The sequence below is a fragment of the Eptatretus burgeri genome, chromosome 15, assembly GCF_056783735.1.
Source record: "Eptatretus burgeri isolate ZD-2024b chromosome 15, Ebu_testis_v1, whole genome shotgun sequence".
Taxonomy (NCBI): domain Eukaryota; kingdom Metazoa; phylum Chordata; class Myxini; order Myxiniformes; family Myxinidae; genus Eptatretus; species Eptatretus burgeri.
This window is the reverse complement of record NC_140975.1, coordinates 38,258,512-38,284,079: the sequence shown is the minus strand read 5'-3', so window position 1 is coordinate 38,284,079 and position 25,568 is coordinate 38,258,512. Positions and strand designations below refer to the sequence as shown.

The window sequence follows — 25,568 nt, the reverse complement described above, 5'->3', positions numbered from 1 at the left end:
GCCACAACAATATATATATATATATATATATATATATATATATATATATATATATATATATATATATATTTATATATTTATATATTGTTATGGACTTCAGAATCTGGTCTGATGAATGCATCCACACATCCAGGTCCTCAGACAATTATTTCCTTAAATGCATGTTCAGATTAGCCCCATCCCCATGTCTAATGGGATTTTAAATGTGATGCATTGAGAAGGGTAAAGAATAGATCCCCTATCTTCTGGGAAGCTTTTTTTCTTTACGACAGACACATTTTTGCACATATTTCTTTCGCGAGCGCCAATGCCTGCCCTTTTTTCAAGAGCCTGGGTTGTCATGGTAACGGTGCGCAAGTGGGGTGGGGTGAGCTTGGGGGGACTCTGCGCCCGCCAAGACGGGCCGCATATATAAAAAGAATTGGAGAGGTCCGTTGGAGGAGAGAGGAAGCGCGCGAGTGAAGAAAGCGAGCAAGAAGCGGGCAAGTGAGCCAGGAAGGAAGTGCGAGCGAGGAAGCGAGTGAGTGCGTGGGTGTCTGACCAGAGCCAACAACGAGACAATTCGTCCTTTCCAGTGCTTGAGCAAGTGAGCGTGTGGGTGTGAGCAGCGCCGACGAGTGAGGCACGGGTCGGTCACAACGAGTGAGGTGCGGGTCAGACACCAACGGACCGTGTGGGTCGCTGGACATCACCAGTTTCGTGTAGTGTGAGGAGCTGCCCGTGTCACAGCACCAGGGTCTAAACCCACGACAGACGATCTCGGTGCCCCCCAGACGTCGACTGGCGTTCAAGGCTGTTGGCGAGTGGGTGCACAGCAAGACTGGATGCTGGCGACGGACAAGACACGCACACACACATTTCAGGACGTTTTCACTTCACGGACGACTTCTCTCTGGTGAGCGAGACGACTCTTCCCCCCCCCCCCCCGAATGATCTGTTGGGTACCCAAGTCTATGTTTAGCTGTAAGTCAACCCCCGATAAGCATCTGCTCTGTCTCTTTCCTGGCATTTTGATTGATTTTTCCCGATTAATTATTCATTTCGATTGCTTTGGAATTTTTTCCCTTATTTACCTCAGAAAATAAAAATTTGTTTTTATTTATTAATTTTATTATTAATAAATTATTTGTCGATTTCCAACCTGTCCGTGTTTGTCCTTTCCTTCCATTGGTCTAGCATTGTCCGGACCTAGATAGACTGGGAAGTAATTACCACAGATTTGACCAAAAATAGTCGGTACGCACCGGCGGTTAAAACGCTCGGCCGCCTTAATTAAAATATAATCAAGATAATATTGGTGCTTAAGCTTTGCCGAGGGTGCGCTCCCCGCTCAGGTAACCACGTGACCTCTCGTTAAACGGAATAATTAGACGGTGGACACTGGAACTCGTGGTTAACTGGGTGACGTTCGTGGTTCTAAAACAACCCACCGTGCCACAACGTTAATTGTGAGCGGTGGCCCCAGGTCCGGCTCTTCCGAGGACAACCGGGGATTAATCCCCCTGAGTGACAAGCTGGTGTCTGGGTACCCGTGGCCGCAACAATATACATAGTCCACCTTGCTGTAAAGAGTCGAAATATGGCCATTGAACCGGGAGATTATTAAATGGAAATTAGTCGAGTAGAAATTTTCACGAACAAAAGATCAACATACTTCGACCATGTGCAAAGATGGTGAGGTTTACAGAAGGTATTGTTTGAAGGAAAAATACCTGCAAGTACGGCATCGTCATACCTGGATGGGTAAACAACATAGGTTGTGTGAGTTTAAGCTACCAGGAATGTGTGAAGGAGGTTGATGACAGAAAAGGCTGATTGTTCATTGTGATCAACCTCGCGGACGGAGATGATACTGATGACTGGGACTGGACTGAAAACCTTTCAATCAATCCCAATGTCATTGTCCTTATGTGATACATGTACAAACTCCACTATAAATGTTTAAAAAACAAACAAACATTTTTTGCCATAGTTGGTCTGGAAAAATGTGTTTTCTGTTAAACGAAGTTTGACCGACATGGAATTTTAACCGAGGGCCACCGATTCAGGGAGCAAGGGCTCAGATGGATGCCCAAAAGGTCGACCCATCCCAGAACTGTAGCTATCATAATTTATTTTGCCTTAACGGAGCCCGTGGTGATTTTGTCAAAAGTGGCATTGAAAGAGTTGGAAAGGGTCGACGAAGCAAAAAGTTAGTTTCTGTCTTCATCATGTAGGCGTTGACCTCTCTGAAGAAATACCCCTTGCCCCTCAAGAATGGTGCCGAAGCGAAAATTTTGCAAAACTTTGGAGATTCTATTTGCAAGATGTTGGATCGGAAGCTTGCAGAGTACTTTTCAAAGCATGGTGAGTGCGACCCTTTTGAATGCTCTACCTAAGTGCAAAAATAAACAACAATCGATGCTTTTGGATTCGAGAAGATGCACGTTCCACACTTTTTTCTGTTGGATCGTCATCGATTGCTTTGTCTTTTTAACGGGAATTATTTTGTTCCAGTAGTTCCTTGTATTCTTCAATCAGGTCCTGAAGCAAATATACATTATCTTGATACGCCTCGAGGTCACCGAGCCAAAGCAGTCTGCGACGCTACAAAGCACAAACGCTCTCCTCGCGTCAAATCCATCACCTGCTCCCAACCTCGACGGAGTCGAGGAGAGAAGCCGACGAGGGCTGGCCCGTCTGGAAGCCTCCCCAAGAAAGACGTCGTGGATGTAAGCTCGAGCTGCTGGATTTGCGTCGCGTTTGGTTGGAACTTATGATGCATTAACTTGTGGCTAATTTTTAAGATGTCTTTTGCTCGGCTTAAAACAAACAAAAACGTATTAACTTTTTTTTTCATACAGAAAAAGATGAAGGAATATGTTCCCCAGAAACGGTCTGGGGGTTATGCATTGCTGATCACGTTATACCGCAGCAATCAGGTGCACTGGGGGTTGAGGGAGATATGGTAATTGCGTTTCCATTGTTGTTCATGTAAACCCCTTACGCGTCGGCCTCTGCACATGCCGTCATTTTCCTCTTCGTGGCAGGTGGGTGGCGAAATTTCTCTAACGAAAGCGGAACTGCAAAACGAGGCCCAGGCTTTGTGTGATGCGTCTCTCACTGTGGTGAGTGGTACTTTTGTTCGTATCATGCTAGCTGCTGTCCGTCACATTTTTATAATATTCAGCGGTTAACCTTTTGATTGGCTTTTTATACTTTACTTTATGTAATTTTTTTTTGTGTACATGGTCGAGGCTCGTGGAAGAGCTCGAGCAGAATGGAATGAAACGAAAATGTAAAGGGGGGAAAACACCAACAGCAGAGTATAAGTAAGAGTGAGATTGAAGGAAGGTGAGGAAGGACACTTGGGAGTTTGGGTGAACACGCTCCACACAATCTGAAACACAGCTAGGAGAAGAAGGGGAAAGCTGGGATGAAATATAAAAGGTACAAACCAACTCAGAAATGAAAATGGGTGGGATGGGGTGGAATCGCAGTAACCTGGAAAATTGGAGGGCTTGGCAATGAGGTCATTTGGGGGTGAAGAGGTCATGAGTGGATGGGAGATGACCTGAGGTATTGATGAACAGCTGTCTTGAAGCCCTGGAGGGAAGAATGGTACTGAAGACTCTGGGGAAGTTGGTTCTACAGGGGAGATAAAATAGGAACAAATGAGTGGAGGTGAGCAGTGAGTCTGGATTTTGTGAGTTTAATAAGATAAAGGAAATTGACAGACTGCGTGCCCTGCAGAAACCTGGGAGGGACTGAGCCAAGAGTTGGCAGAGAGGGAGCTAGACCAAAAAAGGAGGCGGTGGAACACAGAGGTCACAAACCTGTCTGTGATGTAAAAGTAACGGACCGAGACACTCAGCTTTGTCACGGGAGATATCATTGATTCCGAGGGCCTTGCTTTCCATGGCGTCAATAAGGACCAGGTGGGAAGCAGGGGCGCCAGCCCAAAGGGGAGAGCAGTACTGCATCAAGCTGCAAATTAATGCCTTTTAGGTTGTCAAAAGTTCAGGTTGGCTAAGGAAAGACTTTGCACGACAGAGGGATGCCCAACCAGCTGTGAAGAGAGTCAACTGTGGTACTCAATGTGGAAGCCATTTTCGAAGTATGGTCTGCTCCAAAAAGATCACGTCTGATGGTGAGGCCCAAAAGTTTGAGTGACTTAAGGCACAAAAGGGAACTGTAGCCCTCGATTGGAGGACATTTTCCTTGTTTATCGTGAGTTTTCATTTGTGCAGAAGTTGATGAATGAGAAGCATTTCGGCTTCGCTAAAATGTTATCTTCTTCACGTCGTTATATCGATGATATTTGTTTGATTAATTACATGTTTTACGGTGGTCCACTTCATAGGATTTAATCAGAAGGCATAATCGAAGATAAGAGTAACGAGTGATGATGGTGTAGTGGCATATCTTGATGGGTTAAGAGTTGGAAATAATAGTTTTAGTTCAAACGTGTATCGTGAAGTTGACTATTTTAGTTTTCCTGTCGCTTTGTAAACGTTTCCATCTATTCATGTACCGGTTGAGAATAGGATACAATGTTGTTTTCATCTCAGCTCATTAGATTTGCTAGAATTTGTTCTGTTGACGATGATTTTGTGGTTTCGTGCTTAGAAGAAGATGTATTCCATCACGTTCGGGGTTATTGTGCTAAGTGTTTGATCAGGTCATGTGAGCGTGTTTTTAAACATCATTGTAATTTCTTGTTTCAGTTTTTTGGTTGGTTTTCGTGTGAACAGGTTCCCGTATCGTTTGAAGTTGTGTGCATGAACGGTTAAAAAAAAAAAAATAAATAAAGATAAGTAATTAAACCAGAAGTGTGTCGTAAGTGTTTACCTGAAAGGTAGCTTCATTCTAAATGGAGAGCTTGTGTATTGATTTGTGTGCTGGTTGCCAGTCAACGTGAGTGAACAGCTGGACACTGGTAGAATCGGCATGCATCACTGGTAGAAATCTAGATCAGAAGGTTCACCGATTGGGTGAGGCCAATGGAGCCACAGAAGTCCTTTGCTGCAATGCCGTCGCTGGTTGAAGAGATACCAACACCCAGCCAAGTGGTATGGCGACGGTTAAAATGACCGAGTATGAGGAAGATGGAGTTGAGATGGGTGATTATATGATGGTTCGTGTTGGCAGAGAGCGAGATGTTAGTGGAGTCATTCCTGTTGGGAGGACGATACATCACACGGACAAACAGGAGTTGGTTGCCGAGGGGAAAATGCACCCAACGTTGCTCCTGGGAGTTAGGAGGGATGAAGTGGAGGGCTTGGCCAGTTTTAAACGCGGATCAATCATCCTTTGTGCATTTTTGAAAAGTGACCTTTTAAAACTGTTTGCTTGTTTTGCCACTTTTTTTTTTTTCAATCATACTTGCAGCCCGAGGCGAACAGCCGGTATTCTGCGTGGTCATCCATGACCACCCTGATCAAGAAAGGCCTGGTGCGGCGCAGCGGGAAGCCCGCAAGGTGGACTAACGTTGTGGTGCCTGTCTCCAGAATTTTCCGTGTGTGGTGCAGGCATTTTATGGTGTGAATGATGTCTGATACTATGTACCGAGTACTGAACCCTTACAGCACTTTGTGATTTTCTTTCTCATGAACATGTCACGATGTTTCTATTAGTCCCACATAAATATTTATTTTACCGTTTCCGTTTGGTGAAGTCCTTATTATGAACATTAACAGAGACTCGTATATAGTGTTTTTTCACTTTGTGTGAATTGCAACAAAGCCATTGTTGTTTTGTGACCGACACTAATTGTATTGTCTTCTTTTTGACTGGAAACATTTGTAATTCCTACCTCGTTGGATCGTGTTGCCAGGCTCATTAAACTAATGTTCATCCAAGCTCGGCGACTCGAGAGTATCGTTTGGAGAGTAGGATGTTACAAATAGAAGGAAGGGACTTCCAAAGCAAGAGAGGGAGCTGCCTTCACATAAATTGCAGTGGAATTCACTGTACTCGCTCCAGCGGTCTCTTGCTGCAAGAAACACTCGTTATAACTCATTCCGTTATCATTGAACCGCACTTTTTGTTAGTGTGTGTGTGTGTGTGTTTTGTTGCTTGTTGTCTCCTAATATGGGTTTCAGAAGGTGGAATAGAGTCCTTCCAGGTTTTGAAGTCTCCACCTCCATTTCAGTAAGGGTGTGAGGGGTGGGATGAGGGGTTGTCACAATTCACGCACCAAGCTGTGAAGTTGTGTTCTCAGTTTTGTTCCCAGGACTCTTTTCAGGATCGTCACTGAGCCCCAGACAGCTTCCAACTGTAGTTTGTTTGTAGTAATATTCCCAGGGATGGTTTTGAAGATCTCTGTGAAGTTCTTCTTCATTCCTGTTGCTCCAATGATCACTGGTACAATTTCGGTGCTCTTCAGACTCCAGGAGCTTTTCACTTCTTTTTTTTTTTGAGATCTTGATATTTGGTCATTTTCTTTATCTCGGCTTTGTTTAGGCCAAAATCACTGGGAACTGACACCTCAATCACGGTTCGAACGGGTCCTTAAAACCAATAAAAGTCCAACATTTCTGAGTTGTACAATTTAAGTACTTAAATGTCCTTAAATTTCTGGAAAATGTTCAAAAGTCAATAAAAATCAGATTTTCCTGTTATTTGGTGAACGGTGTTTCATTTTCCTCGCACTAGTATTCTAAACAAGGACAAATGTGTCCACGAGCAGCGTCCTAAAGGTTTTGTCGGCTAAAAAAACCCAAAAAAAACAACAACTTCCGATATTTCGTCACGTGCCTTGATTAAGCCAATAGCGAAACGCGTCATAATGTATTTACGTATTTACGATATATCGTGTATTTACGAAATTACAATACGATAAATGGAATAATCTTTAAATAGTAACGTGAACTTTTCGTGAATAGTAACGTGGACTTAGTAACGTGAAAAAACTGTTTACTGGTTAAGCGGCATGGTGGCATTTCATTCCTGCCCATCCTCATGCCAGAGCACGTGGCTTTGTTTTTGCGCGGCTGCCGAAGTGGTCACGTGTCTGCATTCGGGTCATCTCGGCAAACTTCGGCCGCCATTGTGATCGCCGTCATCACGATAAAAGAGCTGAACAATACGCCTATTATATCCATTATCATCGGCATTTATAGAATTCGTTGACCCAAATTTACATGCACGATACATCAAAGGATGCCTGGACGATGCTATTTCCAAGCTTCCTGGCTTGATAAACCGGAATTCAAAGGATGGTTGGAGAAAGATCCCGGATGTCGATCTTCTGCTCGTTGTCGTGTGTGCCGCAAATCTTTCTCTGTGAAAAGCTTGGGAGTTTCTGCCCTCACCGTCCATGGTGAAGGACAAAAACATCTACAAGGTGAGTGAAACTGTGTTTGCGTATTCTGATATATGATCAACGATCTTTTGGGCATTGAGTGATTGACCGAATTGTCTCGCAGTATCCATGGTATCTGGTATGTATTTGATTACAATGTAAATACATACCTGGTACTTTTCTATTTTTCAGCTATGAGGTCTGTAGGTTCAACTTTGGGTGGAATGGGAGATTATTTTAATACGGGAGCTGCGACAACCTCAGATGCAAATCCAGCACGTACTGCCCCCGCTCCTCAGCCTGCTGCCCCTCAGGCTGCTGCTCATCCTGTTCGAGTGCCAGCTTCTTGTAGACCTGGACATGGTGGAACACAGACTCTAATAGCAGAAGTGTTGTGGGCAATGAAATGTGTCGAGTCGCATTATTCCTTTCGTTTGTGTGAGGGAACTTCTGATTTATTTAAAAGGATGTTTCAAGGGCATCCTGTTGCCGAAACATTTGCCTGCGGTGAAACAAAATGTAGATATCTCTGCCAATTTGGGCTTGCTCCTCACTTCTCTTCTCTTCTGAAGAGTCGCATAAATAAAGATAGTGAATATGTTTTGCTGTTCGATGAAAGCATGAACACAAAGACTAAAAATAAACAATTAGACATTCATGTCAGACTTTGGCACCATGACCAAGTCCACACTAGATACCGAACATCACAATTCATTGGTCATGCTGCTCAGGTCAGGTATGGGAGCATGTGCCAGAACAGCGCGTCGCTGCGTCCACTTTCCGCCGGTACTCCAGGGGCCTCCGTCTGGCCATCCCCCAGGCAGATGCCAGGCCCATCCCCATCTCCTTGAGATGATGGTCAACCTGCTGCAACCATGAGGCACGTGGTCGGCCCACTGGCCTCCTCCACTCATGAGACTCCCTCGCTGAGAGAATCTGGTGAGCAGGATCAGCGTCAGGAAAACGAGCCACATGTCCATACAGCCGCAGCTGACGCTCACGGACTATGCAGGTAACAAATCTCATCCGAGTCTCTCTCAGCAACCGCTCGTTGGACACAAAATCCGACCAGCGATAGCCAAGGATTCTCCGAAGAGACCTGGTACCAAAGGAATTAAGTCTCCGTCTCAGATCCTTGGTCAAAGTCCAAGTCTCGCACCCATAGAGCAAGACTGGAAGTACCAAGGACCTGAAGACTCGGACTTTCGTCCTCCCGCACAGGTACCGGCAGCGCCACACCCCATGATCCAGTGAATCCATGACTCCCCAGGCCCGACCCAGACGTCTATTGACCTCCGGCTCACAACCTGCGGAGACATGAATATCACTGCCAAGGTAAGTGAATCTATCCACGACCTCAACATCCTCACCACAAACAGACACAGACAGGACAGCAGCATCCAAGATGTCACCGAAAGCCTGGATCTTTGTTTTGACCCAAGAAATCCGTAATCCCAACGGCTCCGACTCCTCATTCAGCACCTCAAGGGCCCCCAAGAGGATGTCTAAAGTCTCCGCAAAGATGACTGCATCATCTGCAAAATCAAGGTCCGAGATCTTGACATTGCCAAACGATGCACCGCAACTTGATCTCTCCGACATCCTCCCAAAAATCCAGTCCATACAAGTGTTGAAAAGTGTGGGGGCAAGTACACATCCCTGACGAACTCCAGTAACAACTGGAAATAAGTCAGAGGCGGTACCACCACACTTCACAGCACTCTCAGTACCAGAGTAGAGTTCAGACATCAGATCGATCAGTTTCGGTGGCACCCCACGAAGACCAAGAATCCTCCAGAGGACATCCCGATTCACTGAATCGAACGCTTTACAGAGATCAACATAGGCTGCAAGCAGCCCCTGCCGAAACTCTCGTCTGCGTTCAGTGAGGACACGAAGAGCAAGGATACGGTCAATCGTTGACCTCTTTGGTGTAAAGCCTGACTGCTCTGGACGCTGGTGCTCAAGCAGATGGTGGCGAACCCTATCAAGAATTATCCGAGCAAAGACCTTGCCCGGCACTGAGAGCAGCGTCACCCCTCGGTAGTTGTTGCAGTCTTGGCGATCACCCTTCCCTTTCCAGAGAGGGACAACAAGGCCCCTCTTCCAGTCAGTTGGGATGATGCCTGTGTTCCAGGCAGAGCACAAAACTGCATGCAACGACGCGAGTGCAGCATTTCCACCAGCCTTGAGAAGTTCAGCATGGATGCCACAGATCCCTGGAGCTTTGCCCCGTTTCAACTGGTTCACCGCAGCCCGTGTTTCCACAAGCGATGGTGGACCACAGTTGATTCGAGGGTCAGCAACAGGGATTGTAACACCCTTGACGTCCAACTCGACAGCTGGGGGATCAGCCTGGTACAACCGCTCAAAGTAACCGGCCCAGCGGGCCTTCACTTCAGACTCCTCTGTCAAGAGCCTACCACTCTCTGCTCGAACTGCAGTGCTCCGAGGGATGGGCTTGGATGAACGTAATGCGCGAATTCCCCTGTAAGCGGGACGAGAATCACCTGTCCACAGGTGATGCTCTACCCCCTCACAGATTCCTCGCACATAGGCCTCCTTGTCCACCCTCAGTGCACGTACAGTTTTACGCCTCAGCTCCCTGAACAGCTCAGCTCTGCCATTCAGCCTGGCCCTGCGACTCTGGTCAATGGTATCCAGTGTCCCTTGAGAGACAAAATTCTTCTTTGCCCTGCGGTGAACTCCAAGGCATCCACCGGCAACATCAAGGACGGTGGTCTTGAAGGTGCTCCACAACTCTTCAGGACCCCCAAAGCACCCAGACCCCCAAGTGTCCACTCAGCCTGTTCGCAAACTCCTCAGCTACTCTCTCATCCCTGAGCTTGGCAACATCCAGCCTAGGCTGGGATGGTACCATTCTCCAGGATTTAAGGTGCAGCTTTAGAGTTGCTACAACAAGCCTGTGGTCAGTATTGAGGAACTGAGCACTCCGGTAGACCCTGCAGTTCTGGATCATCCTCCAACGACCGTCAATGAGGACATGGTCAATCTCCTTTGCCACACCGCCAGCGTTGGAATACCAAGTCCAGCGATGAGCTTGTGGGCGCTGAAACCATGAACCAGCCACCCTAAGTCCATGACTTCTTGCAAAGTCAAGGAACTTAGTGCTATTCTGGTTCATAGTTCCTGACCCATGGGGACCAACACACACCTCATAACCATCCCTATCAGTTCCAGTCGATGCATTGAAATCCCCCAAGACTAGAAGTGTATCTCGTCTGGGGCACTGATCAACCACAGACTCGAGTGTGGCGTAGAATGCATCCTTCACGGTAAGATCACTCGCCTCAGTCGGAGCATAAATAGAGACCAGGGAAATGACACCAAACGCATTAATGAAGCGTTTTACGATGGCTGGAGTGCAAATCCTGCCACCAACCTCCTAATAAGAAGTAACCCAACTGCAGGAGGACGTCCGCAGACACAGTTGGGCACTAGATATGGATGGCCGTTGGCTCACAAGGAGCTCCTCCGCCCTTTGACAGGTTTTGTTTTTAATCCTGCTGGGTGTCCATATCCAAACACCCTCCTCACCAGAAAACCTGGTGGGGGAGACGGTTTAGTCGCCGACAACCCGACCATGGAACAGGTTAGTACAGGTTTACATGGTACCTGTAGCAGGTCACAGATCGAACCTGACCTGACCTAGGTCATGCTGCTGCAACTGATTTATTGGAACAATTCAATGCATCAACTTCTAATCTACGTAGAAGTGGTTTGTTGCAGGTATCTATGGATGGTCCTTCAGTGAATTGGTCTTTTTATGACAAATTGGGGAAAGAAATTAAGAATGAGTGTGATATGGGCTTGATGACTATTGGGAGCTGTGGCCTCCATGTCATTCATGGGGCGTTCCAGACCGGTGCTCGTGAGACTGGTTGGGATCTTGGTGATATTCTCTCAAGTCCATACAAGCTGTTTAAAGATACCTCTGCCAGGCGCGATGATTTTACTGATGTAACTGGGTGTAAAGACTTCCCATTGAAATTTTGTAAGCACAGGTGGGTTGACAATGGTCCTGTCTGCAGCAGAGTTATTCTATTGTGGCCTCACCTGAAGTTATTTGCTGAGGCATGTGAAAGCCAGAAGAAGCCGAAACCAACCAGCAACTCTTACAAAACTCTGCATGGTGCAATGAATGATAAGCTAGCTGTCGCAAAACTGTCTTTTTCAGGTCAGTAGCCAGTGCAGTTGAACCATTTTAGACTTGTACCAAACAGACAAGCCAATGGGTCCCTTTCTTGTTCATGATATTGAGAGACTTGTCAGAAATTTGTTATAGAGGTGTGTTAAGCCAGTTGCATTACAAAATGCTTCTACTGCATATGACTTGTTAAAGCTGGATCTTGAAAAGGAAAGGGTAGAAAACAAAAAGATTGAAGTTGGTTTCAAGGCTGAAAGTGAACTGAAGTCCCTCCTGAGAACCAAGGCCATCAGTGAACGCCAAGTGTTTCAGTTCAAAGAAGAATGTGGGCTATTTGTGGTGAAATGTGTCAACAAAATCTTTGAAAGGTCTCTTAAGTATAGTTTATCCAGAAATATGGCTTCTCTGGATCCCAGGTTGATGGTCACTGATCAAGACCACTCAAAGTCCAAATTCAAATGCCTGTTGGAAAATTTGGTGACTGAACAGAGTTGATGGTGATAATGTAGATATGTTGGTTGCGAGTTACAAATAATTACTGCAGGATGTAGCAGGGTGTGAACTGAAGTCGAGGTTCAAGGACTTCAAGGTTGAAGATGACAGGGTAGATGTGTTACTCTATGAATGTGTGGGTAAAAACAATAAGTTTGAGAAGTTGTGGGGTCTAGTTCGTAAAGTGTTGCTAGTTTCCCATGGTCAGGCGTCTGTTGAGAGGGGTTTTTCCCTCAACAGACAGATAGAGAAGGACAACCTGGATGAAGGCATGCTTGTGGCACTGAGGCAGATCATTGATTATTTTGTACTGGTAAGTGGAATGCTCAAAGTTGAAATCACAAAGGAACTGCTATCCTCAGGCTCCAGTTCTCGACATAAATACCATCAATATCTTGAAGAAGAGAAAAGAAAGAAAGGGCAAGAAGCCATCCAAAGAAAACGAAAAATGGTTGAAGATGAAGTGGATGGTTTGAAAAAGAGAAAGAAGATGTTGGAAACTGACATAGAAGGTCTGACCACATTGTCAGAAAAAATATGCAGACGAGGCTGAGGCAAAAGGTGGCAAAACTCGCCACAGTCTTCTGGTAAAATCAAATGCTCTCAGGCACTCTGCCAAGCAAAAACGGGGGGAACTCAAAGTTCTAGAAAGAGAAATTGAGGAGAAGGCTAGATCCTTGCCTGCGATGTCCTAATTGGATATTACAATGACATGAAGCTTACAAAATGTATTGTTCTGTCGTGGAGAAGCAGTCAGGAGCTGCTGCAACTTTGCAGGTGGCAGCACCTACAATAACATTTTAACATAACAACACATTAACATTGAGAGTGCTGCCATCTGGAAACTTGTGACTGCTCCTGGCTGATTCTCCAGTAACTGTGAAGTGGATTTGCCAATTGGTTGTGTGGCGCGTTGTGCCTTGTCGACTGAATAAGCTCCTGCTGTGTTCTGTATGTTCATTATTAAAATAGATTTTTTTGTAAACTTACTATCTTTGTTAATTTCTAGGTGACTCACCTCAATTTACCCCTGGAATTTGTAGGATGTGTTCCTTAAAAAGGGGTTATTTTAGCCCTTAAAAGTCCTTAAAAAGTCCTGAAAAAAGACATCTCAAAATAAGTGGGAACTCTGTCAATTGGCAATGCTGTTTTATTTTTTTTTTTTTTTTTTAATTCTCAAGTACTATATCCGGACGCAATTCTTTGTTTTCTATGTTCACGCTCAATGGGATCATCAGGTCGTATGTCAGCGTTACTTCCTTTTTCTCAATTATTGCTTCTGGTTCACATTTCCATGAGTTTTCTCGGACTGGAATAGCGAGGTTTTTGCAGATGTGCCGGTGGATTCCTCTACAAGCCCTGTTGTGCCTCTGTGTGTCCAGCTGTTCTGACATGAGTTTTTTTTTTTTTTACATCCTAATCGGAGGTGGCTCACGTTTTGTTTCCACCTTGCAGAACCTTCACTTGTCCGATTGACTCAGTCCTACCATTTTCTTAAAGCCATTCGTGTAGTCTTGGGCATTAATAATGATAATAATCATTTGTTCTCCATCCCAGTTGAGCTGACTTCTTAGCCATTGCATTGAGCCTTCTTTGTCTTGTGTCTAATCTGTCCAACTCTGTTCTTTTATTTATTTATTTATCTTCCTGCTCTTTTGTCGGTGTATATCTATTAATGTTTCGCTTTATATATTTCTTTTGTCTTTTTTTTGCTATCATTGGGGCTGTATTTGTTGTTGCTTCGTTTTCATGCATGACATCTTCTGTTTGCATCTGTGTTTGGAATTTTTTTTGCTTGGTGGGCTAGTGATACCTTCTCTGGCTTGCTGTCTTCGTGTTCTCGGCAGGTGCATTCTCAGGATGCACTGATGTTGGTGGAACATTTTGTGGATGGTGAGGAGTTTCCTTGTTTTGATGTCTAGTTTGTTGATTATCGTTTGTGGCTCGTCTATTATTCTGCAGCTGTATTGTAATACTGGTATAGTTAATTGGTTGATGGCTTTGGTTTTATTTCTTGAGGTGAGGTATGTTTTCAGGATCAGCCTCGTTCTATACACATATTCTTTGGCAATTGTTTTTCACATTTATTTGACACAATGTATTTGGTGGCCCTCTTCTATTCCAAGGTATTTGTATGATGCTTTGTTGTCTAGATCTTGTATTGTTGTTTCGAGGTCGATTTTTATGTTGTCTGTTTTTGTTGATTGTACGAATGTGCACTTGGTACACTTATCGAGGTGTGTGTGTGTGCGTGCGTGTGCGCGTGCATGTTTTTTCAACAAACCTTTGTGACAATTTCGTCAAAATGGCAAAGGGCAAATCCATAGTAAGTACAAATAGCTCTTATTAGCCCATCCGCTACACAGCGTTATTTGATGACAAAACTGATAATGATAACATATAGTAGTAATTCTCAGTTTTTGAAAGTCGAGTAACAAGTGTTGATATTTTCGTCTTTGTTTTTTGTGTGCAGGTATTTGCTCACGGACCAGGGAGCACAGTTGGCAGAAAGGATTTTGAAAGCGGATCAGGATCTGGGTCTTGGAGAGGATTCGAGTCGAGGGCTGGCGGGCTGCTGCGCTGCGGTTGCACCGACCAGTACTGGCATCGACAATCGTTTGATTGATGTTATATACATTGATGATGGAGAAAACAGTGGCCCATCATCTCCTCAAAGGTACCTCGTTCTGTGGTAGCTCATCATTTGTTTTGTATTATGGGATTTGGAAACATAATTTTGAGACATAAAAGAAAATGTTGCTCATTTTTCAGTGAGGTCCTCTGAACTGACAGGATGGCCTCAAGGTACTGCACACTCTCCTCTCGGCTGTCTAGCCTGGGTTTGAATCCCGAGGAAACTTTTAACAGGTGTTTCACAGGCAAGGTGATTCATCAATGTGTGGTACCGTCCCTTGGATGGCCAATAGATGGCCACACAATGTCCCTTGGATGGCCGTTAAGCTGGCGTCCCGTCTGCCGGCATTAGTTGGAGGACGTTAAAGTTACCACAGTGTTTTTCATGAAGGGTAGGCGAGCTATTGCCGGCATCATGGCCAAATTACAAATTTCTGTCCGAACCTACAGAAGGCCTAGTACGAATGTGCAAGGCCATAAAAGTCAGCGGCACAGCTGCGCCCTCAGCCAATGATGCCTTCCTGCAGCCTTGTGCTGTATACAAAAGAAGTAGTGAGGTCCTCCAATGTTTCTCTACCATTTTAAACAACTATCATGAAATGCTTTATCCTTTTCCTGAAAATAATAACTCTCAGTGTTGCATGACATTGTTTTTTTTTTTGGGTCATACCTCTCAAACACATTTACAGATACTGCATTGTACTTTGGGTTCGGAAACAAATCTAGTGAAGAAAGGAATATTTTAAAACCCCTTTTCTGCTGCATTTGCATTTGAAACTTGGGTTCTGTGAGCTGGAGTATTGCTGGGCCTTTCTGTGGCCCTGGCTTGGATGATATCTGAGTCACCTCACTTCTCCCTCCCACCCCCCCCCCCCACCTTCTCTTCATCTTTGGATGTATTTAAGCCAGTGACATCACTGACCACCATCGTACATTGTGAGTGTGTTTGCACAACACACTGCAGCTAGAACTTTGACTTTAATAGCCAGGGCGAACATCAAGAGGAAATGTAAGCAACGGCGCTAGTTCTGGATCACATATTTTAAGAGATGAAGGGAGAGGCTAATCTATTTTGAGATCTTATAACAATAAGGCTGCATTTAAACAAAGGACCTTCTGTGGTATCTCTGCTGTCAAAGCTTCTTCCTATGACTGCTCTTTAGAACCTAAGAGGAAATGTACAATATTGCTATCACATCCTCTCTTTTTTTACCCTCTCCTGCTTCTCATTCTCATTGTCACCCACCCGAAGCTCCACTACTTTGAGCCTTATCTCTACTGGTATTATGGGGTACCCATTCTTGGGACTAGGCTTTGAATCTTCTTTTGCTGTTTCACACTAATTGGCCCAACTTGACTGTTTCACATGAAGGTGGTAGTGGTACATTCCCAGTTAAAGCCTGTGGCATCATTCCTTTCTCTGCTCAATATTTTGTTACATCTCATTTTAAACTTTGTCCATTTTGATATTTCAGTTGTGCCGTGTATTTTTAAAATATATGAAACAAAAGTTTGTTTCTAATTTATACATTTACTCGTTTTTGGCTCGCCTGTTCGAAGAGCAGAGAGCGATAGCGATACCCCCGGCGTGAGCGTGAAAATGTTAAAGTTTTTGGTGCAAGTTATTTCCTTTCTAATGTTTTTATCTACCACACTATTTTTTTTACTGATTACAATATGCAAATACATATATTGCTTTAAAATTATTTGGATCAGACTTCACTGCAATGCTTTATAAAAAATATTATTAGACTAGTCTTTTAAAAACATAAAATGTATAAACAGGCGAGCATTGGGTGGCTTTGACACCGACTCTCTGGTGAAGTTTAGGAATGTTACATCTTTTGCTTGGTTCAAAACCAATTTGCCAGCCCTTGTAAAGCTCTTGCAGCTTTTTCCAACCAGGGTTTATCTCTGGCTTGGCCCACAGATTATGGCCACCTCTGTTTGAGGTTCACTATTCCTAATAATTGTAAATAGATGGAGGGAGCCTAATGGAGGAGCAAGTGAGAGATATGCCCCTCCATAATGCACCAGGACCATGGTGCTGCACCATGGTCAGTACCTGCTGCTTGAGCACTGACATGTATTCGTGATGTGTAATGTTTTCCTTTATAAATAGTGAATCGGTGTACACAATGGTTGGTGAAATTTTCCCAGATTGCTGTGGAAATTTTATTGATACTGTTGTAGCCATGGGTTGTCCCAGTGCCCTGGTACGAATCCCGGCAGGCTGCGTCAACAGCAGCTGCAAAGGTCGGGTGAGTTGATGGCCCTGAGCTGGATCAAGTGTCCAGCGCCGCGATACCGTGCTGGTGTGAAGTCCAAGTCAGCCGATGTGTTGCTCTGATTTGTTGCTGCATGCCTGATCTCGAATTACGACCGAGCAAAGTTGGAGGCGCACAACACCATCTTGTTATCGAGCACTGGTCACCCATAACCAATTAGTCCTTTTATAGATGTGCCAAATTGCAATAGCGATCACGACTGCCCAAATTCATCCTGAGACCACGTGTGTTCAATAATAATGGTCACACAGGGTCGACAATACAGAGGAAGAAATAACAGTTATATTTACGGCTACCATGCTACCAGTTATAATATACGGCTACCATGCCCACAATGCCAACAAACGATTGGAAGATTAATTAGTTATCTAATTTAGGGCCTCAGTCATATCACATGAGATAGACAACAGATAGAGGTGACAATAAAACGAATACACTGGCTGTGCCCGGCGGGACACAGCAGGAACCAATGCAGTGGGGCAGCCCTGGTGCGTCCCTGCAGCAGGCCCGTCAGCAAACAGCCGAGGCGCTCAGAAGGAGGACGAGGAGGAAAGGTGTGGCTGGCTGGGTGGGGACATGGTTCTGGCACACAGCTCCATGGACGTAACGTGGCCATTCATAGGGTGGTTCTTGGGCATCTCATCCTTTCCCCCTAGCTGCCCGTGCTTTTATAGTCTCTGGCCCCACCTTTTGTCGTGATGCACCGCTCCCCTTCCCGCTCACTCATCATTGGCCCGAGGCCCAGTCTGGGGGTGGTACGAACCCTTCCCTGACCTGCACCCAGATGGTCCTGGTGCTGCGGGATTGGTCGGGATGGTGGGGATTGCTTTTCCGGCCTAAACTAATGTGCTGACGGTTCACCCAAATGCTAAAAAGCACATGATATACAGATTACAGAGGGTGGAACATGAAATAAGTGTTCAAAGGGGGGCAGCAATTTTCGACACACACATTAGGGAGGGTGGACAACATCTGTCGAAACATAAAGCGACACATATCTAATATCACAATTAAATTACCTTGTGCTTACTGTAAGATGGGGGTTTTCAACCCACCTACTTCCATTACCCACGTGGAGTGGCATTGCTCACCCCATTACCTGGCCGAAACCAAAAGTGGCCAAAAAACTTAAAGTTGTAATTTTTAAAGCAGTTTAACATCATTATAATTCAGCATCAAGCACAAATTATATCAAATAGATGGGATATAGGACCAGGTAATTCAATGGGAAACTTGCACTCGTGTTTTTGCGACTCGCACTACCGATTGAGACGCTGTAGCACTCAAAGCACATCACAAATCTTCGTTGCCTTCCAATTTGTTTCATGCTTTCCTCTTTATTGGCAGCAGACGCAAAAATGCTGACTCACAAAGGAAGGTCAATGAAAATGCGGTGAGTCGAAGAGCTACGTGACGGTTCTTCGGGTTTACCAGGAGCGTCTTGGCTAAAAAGTTCAGAATGCCCAGGCTGGGAAATTCACCCCATTAAATTGTACATCATATTAAAATGATTAAATACAATCAAAATTTAATATATAAATGTGAATGTATATATCTCAGTATAGGCCGTAGGGGTGTGTTGTTTGAAAGCGAGAATTTTTTTTTCTTCGATTTTTCATTTGAAAGCAAGTTTCCATTACCCCCCCCCCCCATGGACTTCCCAACCCCCGTGTGTTGAGAACCCCTGCTCTAAGAAATTTTCTACGGAGATGACTACCTCAAACTATGCTAACCAATGTCACCCCAGTAAGTCATTTCCACAATACTTTGAGTACAGCTAAAGAAGGAACTGGGAATAGTGACACAAATACAACTTGGGACTCTGCTTTCTGACTTTGTGATGACTGTTGTAACATTCAAGTTATACAGAATTTATTCAGTGTGACCGGAAAAAAATAAAAATAAGTAACCTGTGCCTTATTTGCAGCAGAATTTGTGCAACGGGAGATGTCGTGGTGCTGAAGGAAGATCTACCTGTTTTTGCCCATTGTGCTGGATCCCAGCAGGACGGCACCTCTTCTGGATCCCAGCGGGACGGCGCCTCTTCTGGATCCCGGCGGGACAGCGCCTCTTCTGGATCCCAGCGGGACGGCGCCTCTTCTGGATCCCAGCGGGACGGCGCCTCTTCTGGATCCCGGCGGGACTGTGCCTATGCTGGATCCCCGCGGGACGGCGCCTCTTCTGGATCCCAGCGGGACAGCGCCTCTTCTGGATCCCGGCGGGACGGCACCTCTGCTGGATCTCAGCGGGACGGCGCCTCTTCTGGATCTCAGCGGGACGGCCCCTCTGCTGGATCCCGGCGGGACGGCCCCTCTGCTGGATCCCGGCGGGACGGCCCTTCTGCTGGATCCCGGCGGGACGGCGCCTCTGCTGGATCTCGGCGGGACGGCTCCTCTGCTGGATCCCAACGGGACGGCGCCTCTGCTGGATACCGGCGGGGCGGCGCCTTTACTGGATCCCAAACCTCTCTGATTTCGTTCAAATCAGGAATTTCATTAAAACCAGGAGAATATGACGTCATTCTTTGTGTCGATTTTATTGAAACCACAGGGTGTGAGCTTTGCATATTTGTACTTTTTAATAAAATCTCAAGACTATTAAATTACATTTTGTTGAAATATTGAATTGACCATGAATGTGCTTTTACTTTGGATACCACTTTGGATGTGTTAAATAATGATTTGCTTGGATACTGCTCTTGTGTTGTGCAGAAACAACTCCCGAAAGAGGGAACTCGTGAATGAGCTGAAACGTAACGGTGTTGCGTTTGATGTCCGTAAACTGAGTGTTGGGGACTTCTTGTGGGTGGCAAAGCAGCGTGTTCGGCCAGTTCCCGGTGATTTGAAGGAAGCACTCCTATTTTGCCGTGAAAGCGGAAGCTGATTTCTTTTCATTTTAGAGCCAAACACTCTTTCTCCAAATTGCTTTCTCTCACCTGTTCTGTTGTTTGTTGCCTGTAGGTCAGTTGGAGGTTCCCAGCAGCCTTGAACTCGTTCTGGACTATGTCGTGGAACGGAAGAGAATGGACGACCTCTGCGGAAGCATCATTGATGGTCGCTTTAGGGAGCAAAAGGTCTGAGCACCCTTTGAAATATACTGGTATATCTTATTGCAATTATTGTAACAAAGATCTAGTTCCCTTCACCACCAAAATTGGACAAAGGTTATGTTTTCACCCATGTTTGTCTGTCTGTCTCTGTCTGTCTGAGCAGGATATCTCAAAAAGTTATCGACTAATTGGTGGACCGATTGCTTTTGTGAGGACGAAATGATTCGATTTTAGTGAAGATCTGGATCCATACGCTGGAATTTTTAAAGTGATTCTTCACCATTGAGAGATGATCCAAAAATTATATATATATATCTCAAAAAGTTGTGGATGGATTTGGACAAAACTTGGTGGATGAGTTGGCTGTGTGTGACGAGCAAGCGGATTCAATTTTGGTTGACGTCCAGATTATCAGTGGGATACAAAATATAAACTGTTCAGCCTGGTGGAGGTATTTACTCCACTGAGTGCCATTGGGGTTTAAAATTGTTTTGGGCAATACATTGTTGTTGGTACACAAGAAAAGGCACAACAATGATATAGAAGTAAACAGAAACTGAAGAAGCCTTCTGACACATTTTGGTGTGCTGTTTCCATGCACCTTAAGTGTCCCCGTGCGGCCTACCTTGACATTGCGCTCTTGAGTGCAGTTTGACAGATTTGCCCCTTCTGACGACACCAATTTTACATCGAGTTTAACCATAAGTTCATTTTTTTTCCCTTAAATTTTAATTGTCAAAGTTATCCATGCCTGTTCCTGACTGTTTTCCCACCATGCGTGTGGATTGAGATTTTGGACATTTCTAAGACATGATAGCTGGAAAGGGACCTGCAGGCCAATAATAGACCCAACCCAGAAATATATGGTACAAGGCTGAAATTTTCAGAAACGTTCCATATCATCTTGAGAAAGAACATACACAAAGCTCCTAAGTTTCCAGTGGGTGCTGTTGTCACACCAGGCATTATTGTATAGCCGAACAACTATTTTGTGCTTTCGCATAAAAATGTACAAATTTGAAAAATCCCATTTTCCCCATAAAACAAAAAGTATTTGATAAATGGACTTGATATTTCACAGTTGAGTCGATACCATTAGCTATTTGTCATGCATTGACTCGGATCACAAACACTCAAGCTGGCTAATGTATTCGATGCACTCTGGCTTGTGGGATGTTTTGTCGAGGTTACTCCTCAGCTGTCATTGAGTGGTTATATGCAGGTAGTGGCAAGAGGTGGTGTTAATGATAAAAGTAGAGTGGAAGTGCTTCCTTTCATTAATTTAGATCCCACCAAACCTAGTATCATTAATACTGCCTTGCACTTCGCCTGAAATTTAGACTGCCTGTTTATCTATGTAAAACCGCCGCTTGTATCAGTGAGTTCATGGTGTGACGTCACTGGCAAATTCCAAAATTGACACTTGGGCTTTTTTCGACACAATTTGTGATTGGCAAAAAAAAAAAAAAAAAAATTCCTCTTCAAATTAGACCGTGATTAATGATTCTCAATGCTTTTCAGAAAATAAAAGAAAAAACCGTTTGGGTTCCCCTTTAATATCTCAAGGCAGCCACATTAACTGTAAAGCTAACACCAGGCTTTTTTCCTGTTTAAAAACATACAATATCGTTTATTTTCTTGAGTTATTAAGATCACTAGCAAATACCACCTATCGCTTCAGAGAGAGAGAGAGAGAGAGAGAGAGAGAGAGAGAGAGAGAGAGAGAGAGAGAGAGAGAGAGAGAGAGAGAGAGAGAGAGAGAGAGAGAGAGAGAGAGAGAGAGAGAGAGAGAGAGAGAGAGAGAGAGAGAGAGAGAGAGAGAGAGAGAGAGAGAGAGAGAGAGAGAGAGAGAGAGAGAGAGATAGAGAGAGAGAGAGATATAGAGAGAGAGAGAGATATAGAGAGAGAGAGAGATATAGAGAGAGAGATATAGAGAGAGAGAGAGATATAGAGAGAGAGAGAGAGAGATAGAGAGAGAGAGAGAGAGAGAGAGAGATAGAGAGAGAGATATAGAGAGAGAGATATAGAGAGAGAGATATAGAGAGAGAGATATAGAGAGAGAGATATAGAGAGAGAGATATAGAGATATATATATATATATACACACACACACACTGTATTTGGAGGGGTTGGAGCAGATTATATATGTATATATGGAGGAGAGTTAGCAGAGAAAAAATGTTATGCTTTTTGAACAAAACACACACACACCATTAGATAGATAGATAGATAGATAGATAATTGACTAATTTATAAAACACGTTGATAGGGCAAACGCTCAGAAATTGGGTGTTATCAAATATATTTTGCTTTGACACTCACAAGGAGAAACCATATAAACTTTGTAAAGCACACCCAGTTCATATATAATAACCAATTGCTTTAGAAACAGTCACGAGGACAAAGGACAACATGATCGCTCGTACGCTGCAAAGGTTAAAAGTAAAAATCTGCACCACCCATCATCATTATAAGATACGGGATGAAACTTTGCCACCACGGCACCCGTAACCAAGCATGTTGGCATGCACACGCACACACCCATGGAGAGTCCCTTTACAGATACAAATCTACCCATATGTACCTCTACCTTGTAGCAACTGCCGACTGCACATCCCGATCGGGACACAAACTGGACCGCTATCGACCGTCGGGCACTCGCCAAGTGGCTTAAGCACTCGAGCATTCACTCCAGTTAAATGGGTGATGAGGAACGGCTGGCTTGGCAAGCGATAACAAGCTGATTGGTAATGGCACGTTCCCGCAAAAAACGAAACATCGCCAATTTCTTAACATTGTCAGATTTCACTCCAGATTTTGAGTTTAGTCCATGTGATCCGATCCTCCAAACTCAAATTATATTTCTATTATATACTATAATTAATCCATGAGAGTAGATCATGGAAAATTGCATCATATAGTGCATGAAATCGCTCTTAAGTTCCTCATTTGAAAACGATAGCACTTGCAGAAGCAATGTATGCAGCGATCCATAGCTATGTAGATGAGGCATTCGATGATATGAGTGAGGAGGTGAATAATAATATTTTGAGTGCTTTGTCATTGATAAACTGTTGCGGCCTGTTCCAACTCGAGGCATTGTTGAGCAGGCCAAACAAAATGGCAAATTTAGACCCCAGAGTGGTAACCCAGGATGTGCCAGAAGACCCCATCAAGAGCGAGATGGCTGAGGATGCACCGAATAAAGGATATAATTAAATAAGGCCGTTAATTATATCTTCAAAAGAGGTGTTTTAATTAACCCAAACACCCAGTTTTCACTCGTGCACTCCCTTGGAGTTCCCTTTGTATGCTTGCAAAGTTTTTCAAGCTGCTAAGTTTCATGGTTTTGGAGTTATGGAGGAGACGCATACCGACACACACACACACACACACACACACACACACACACACACACACACACACACACACACACACACACACACACACACACACACACACACACACACTGACATTTATTAGTGTCGATGAAACTTACCTTTAGTAATATTAATGATGGTAAACTTGATCAATAATGCAATGGTGATGTTGATGATGACGACAAAGATGAGTTGATGGAGGTGATGGTGATGATGATGATGATGATGGAGGGTTTGAAGGGGTTATTGTGTTAACTGCCCATGTTAATTAGATGCAAATAAATTCCAATTAACATTGCGTCGGCATCGTACATAGTCATATTGTCAGGCTTTTCACTCAAAATGCACACTCCGACATGCCACGCTCTCTAATGATATACATCGATGTATTGCATGGTTTTTGGAAGTATGAGGAAGGTGATTTGTGTTATACAGTCTTCAAGAATATAATGTAATTTAAATCGAGATTTAGAGGTTTAAAGGCATATCTAAAAATTAATTCCAGGTTTTACTACCATTTTCTCCAGCGGTTGTTACATCACCCTATCTAACACGATACTTTAGTTCTTCGTGCCTGTTGTTTGTGTCCATTGTGACGTCCTTAAAAACAGTAAGTTTTCAATTTTGTTTAACTGCCGGGCAGGCAGACAGAGTAAAAATATTATCTCACTCCTCTGCGTGTTTGCGGTCGGGATGAATTCCGAGCCAAGAATTATGCGGTAAAATGGCAGACTAGTCTTTTTTTTGATTCATGTTTCTATTTGTGTTCAAAATATAACATTCGATTGAAATAAGTTGTTCCTCGATGATAAACTGATAAAATGGACAGACGGACATGAACCCATTGCTTGACTCCGCTTTTCACTTTGCATGCGTGGGGTAACGAGTTCCTTGGAAATGGGAGTAACAAGATCGATGCGTCTTATCCAAGCACTAATATCGATTCTTGAGAATTCTGGAATATTTGTGAAATATGCAGTCAGATTCTGACACATTTATCAGCAAGTGCTTCCCCAGTGGTGGTGGTCGGATCGGATACAGATCTATTAGTGTAACTGCTAGCCCGAGCAACTCCTACCATAAATGTGTATATACTTTGACGCGGCAAGCCAATGACACTGTTCAATGTAAAGGAAATGAAGATGCATCGGGTAAGATGAAACGGCATGCACTGTTCATTCGCACATTCACAGGGTGTGACGCAACACCAGAATTTTACAATCAGGGGAAACGCAAAGCCTTGACTCGCTTGTTCCAACAGTGATCTCTATCCTCACATGGATGGGTTCACATGAGTTTCAAGTGGTCATAATGAGGTAGCACTTGCAGGATAATTTTTTGTTGTTGTTGTTGTTGGTCATATGGTACAGAGAAGTTATTCACACCTGACAAACACCACCCTGTTACATATCAATGTGGAGTCGCAAAAACGTCACTGAGTGGCACCTTTCAACGAGCGAGCATCCCATCTACAAGTGCCGGAGCCCGTCGGCATTCATACAGAGTGGATTTACAGATCCATGAATGAATTGGACACTAATTGTCTCCTCCTGAGTGGGAATGGCAAGCTCGTGATCATACACCGATTGCTGCTCCCCAGAAACGTATCACCGTTATCGTGTGTGTGCGCGCGTGCAGATACGTGTTTTTAATTAATTAATTTATTGTTATTATTTTTAAACAGTGACTCAGTTCGGCTCACCAGGCACTTTTTACCTACCATTGCTCATGCAAATAATGTCTTTTAAACATAATTTTTTAGCATTTGGATGAAAGAGTGGTCACCAGAATGGTTAACCATAATTGTTCTGTTCCTGAATGTAATTTGGACTCGTGGAAATAGAGAAATACGAGAAATATCCGTGGATGAGAGGAGTTGGCTTCATCACATTTCCTGTTCGTACAATCGAGTGGCGGCAGTGTATATGATGGACGGACGCTTCAACATTTAGCAATCGATACAAAAAATCTTGTTTAATTTTTCTCGTTACTCCAGAACCAAACAAACAATATATTTATAACTGCCCTCACAACTCCCATGGCTCCCACATCCCAACATCCATCCATCGGGACCATACTCTGTGCAGAGCGTTGGTGCTGCCTAAGCAGTCTCCTTGGCTTTTGGGCACAATCCTGGACGGGTCGCCACTCCGACACAGGATACCAGCGAACTGGCACTCAGTTTGCCGACCTTGGAAGGATGACAGGTCCAGTTAACCCCACCTGGTATTAATTCAACAGCTAAGCGGAGTTTGAACTCGGGACCCTCGGA

At 44.3% G+C, this 25,568-nt stretch overlaps 1 protein-coding gene across 8 annotated transcripts in view; it reads left to right on the top strand.

The window, feature by feature from the left end:
- MUS81 (MUS81 structure-specific endonuclease subunit) overlaps positions 1-25,568 on the top strand; it is a 51,913-nt gene that overhangs the window by 13,235 nt on the left and 13,110 nt on the right. For 5 of the 8 annotated variants that reach the window (XM_085857761.1, XM_085857764.1, XM_085857759.1 and 2 more), the window contains 9 exons: positions 2,217-2,346; positions 2,521-2,711; positions 2,844-2,921; positions 3,030-3,107; positions 5,371-5,459; positions 14,419-14,622; positions 18,795-19,418; positions 19,579-19,703; positions 19,828-19,940. In XM_085857761.1, coding sequence (XP_085713887.1) covers positions 2,217-2,346; positions 2,521-2,711; positions 2,844-2,921; positions 3,030-3,107; positions 5,371-5,459; positions 14,419-14,622; positions 18,795-19,418; positions 19,579-19,703; positions 19,828-19,940 — 1,632 coding nt within the window. The remainder of the gene's footprint in view (positions 1-2,216; positions 2,347-2,520; positions 2,712-2,843; positions 2,922-3,029; positions 3,108-5,370; positions 5,460-14,418; positions 14,623-18,794; positions 19,419-19,578; positions 19,704-19,827; positions 19,941-25,568) is intronic. The other 3 variants (XM_085857760.1, XM_085857765.1, XM_085857766.1) reach the window with 3 other exon arrangements.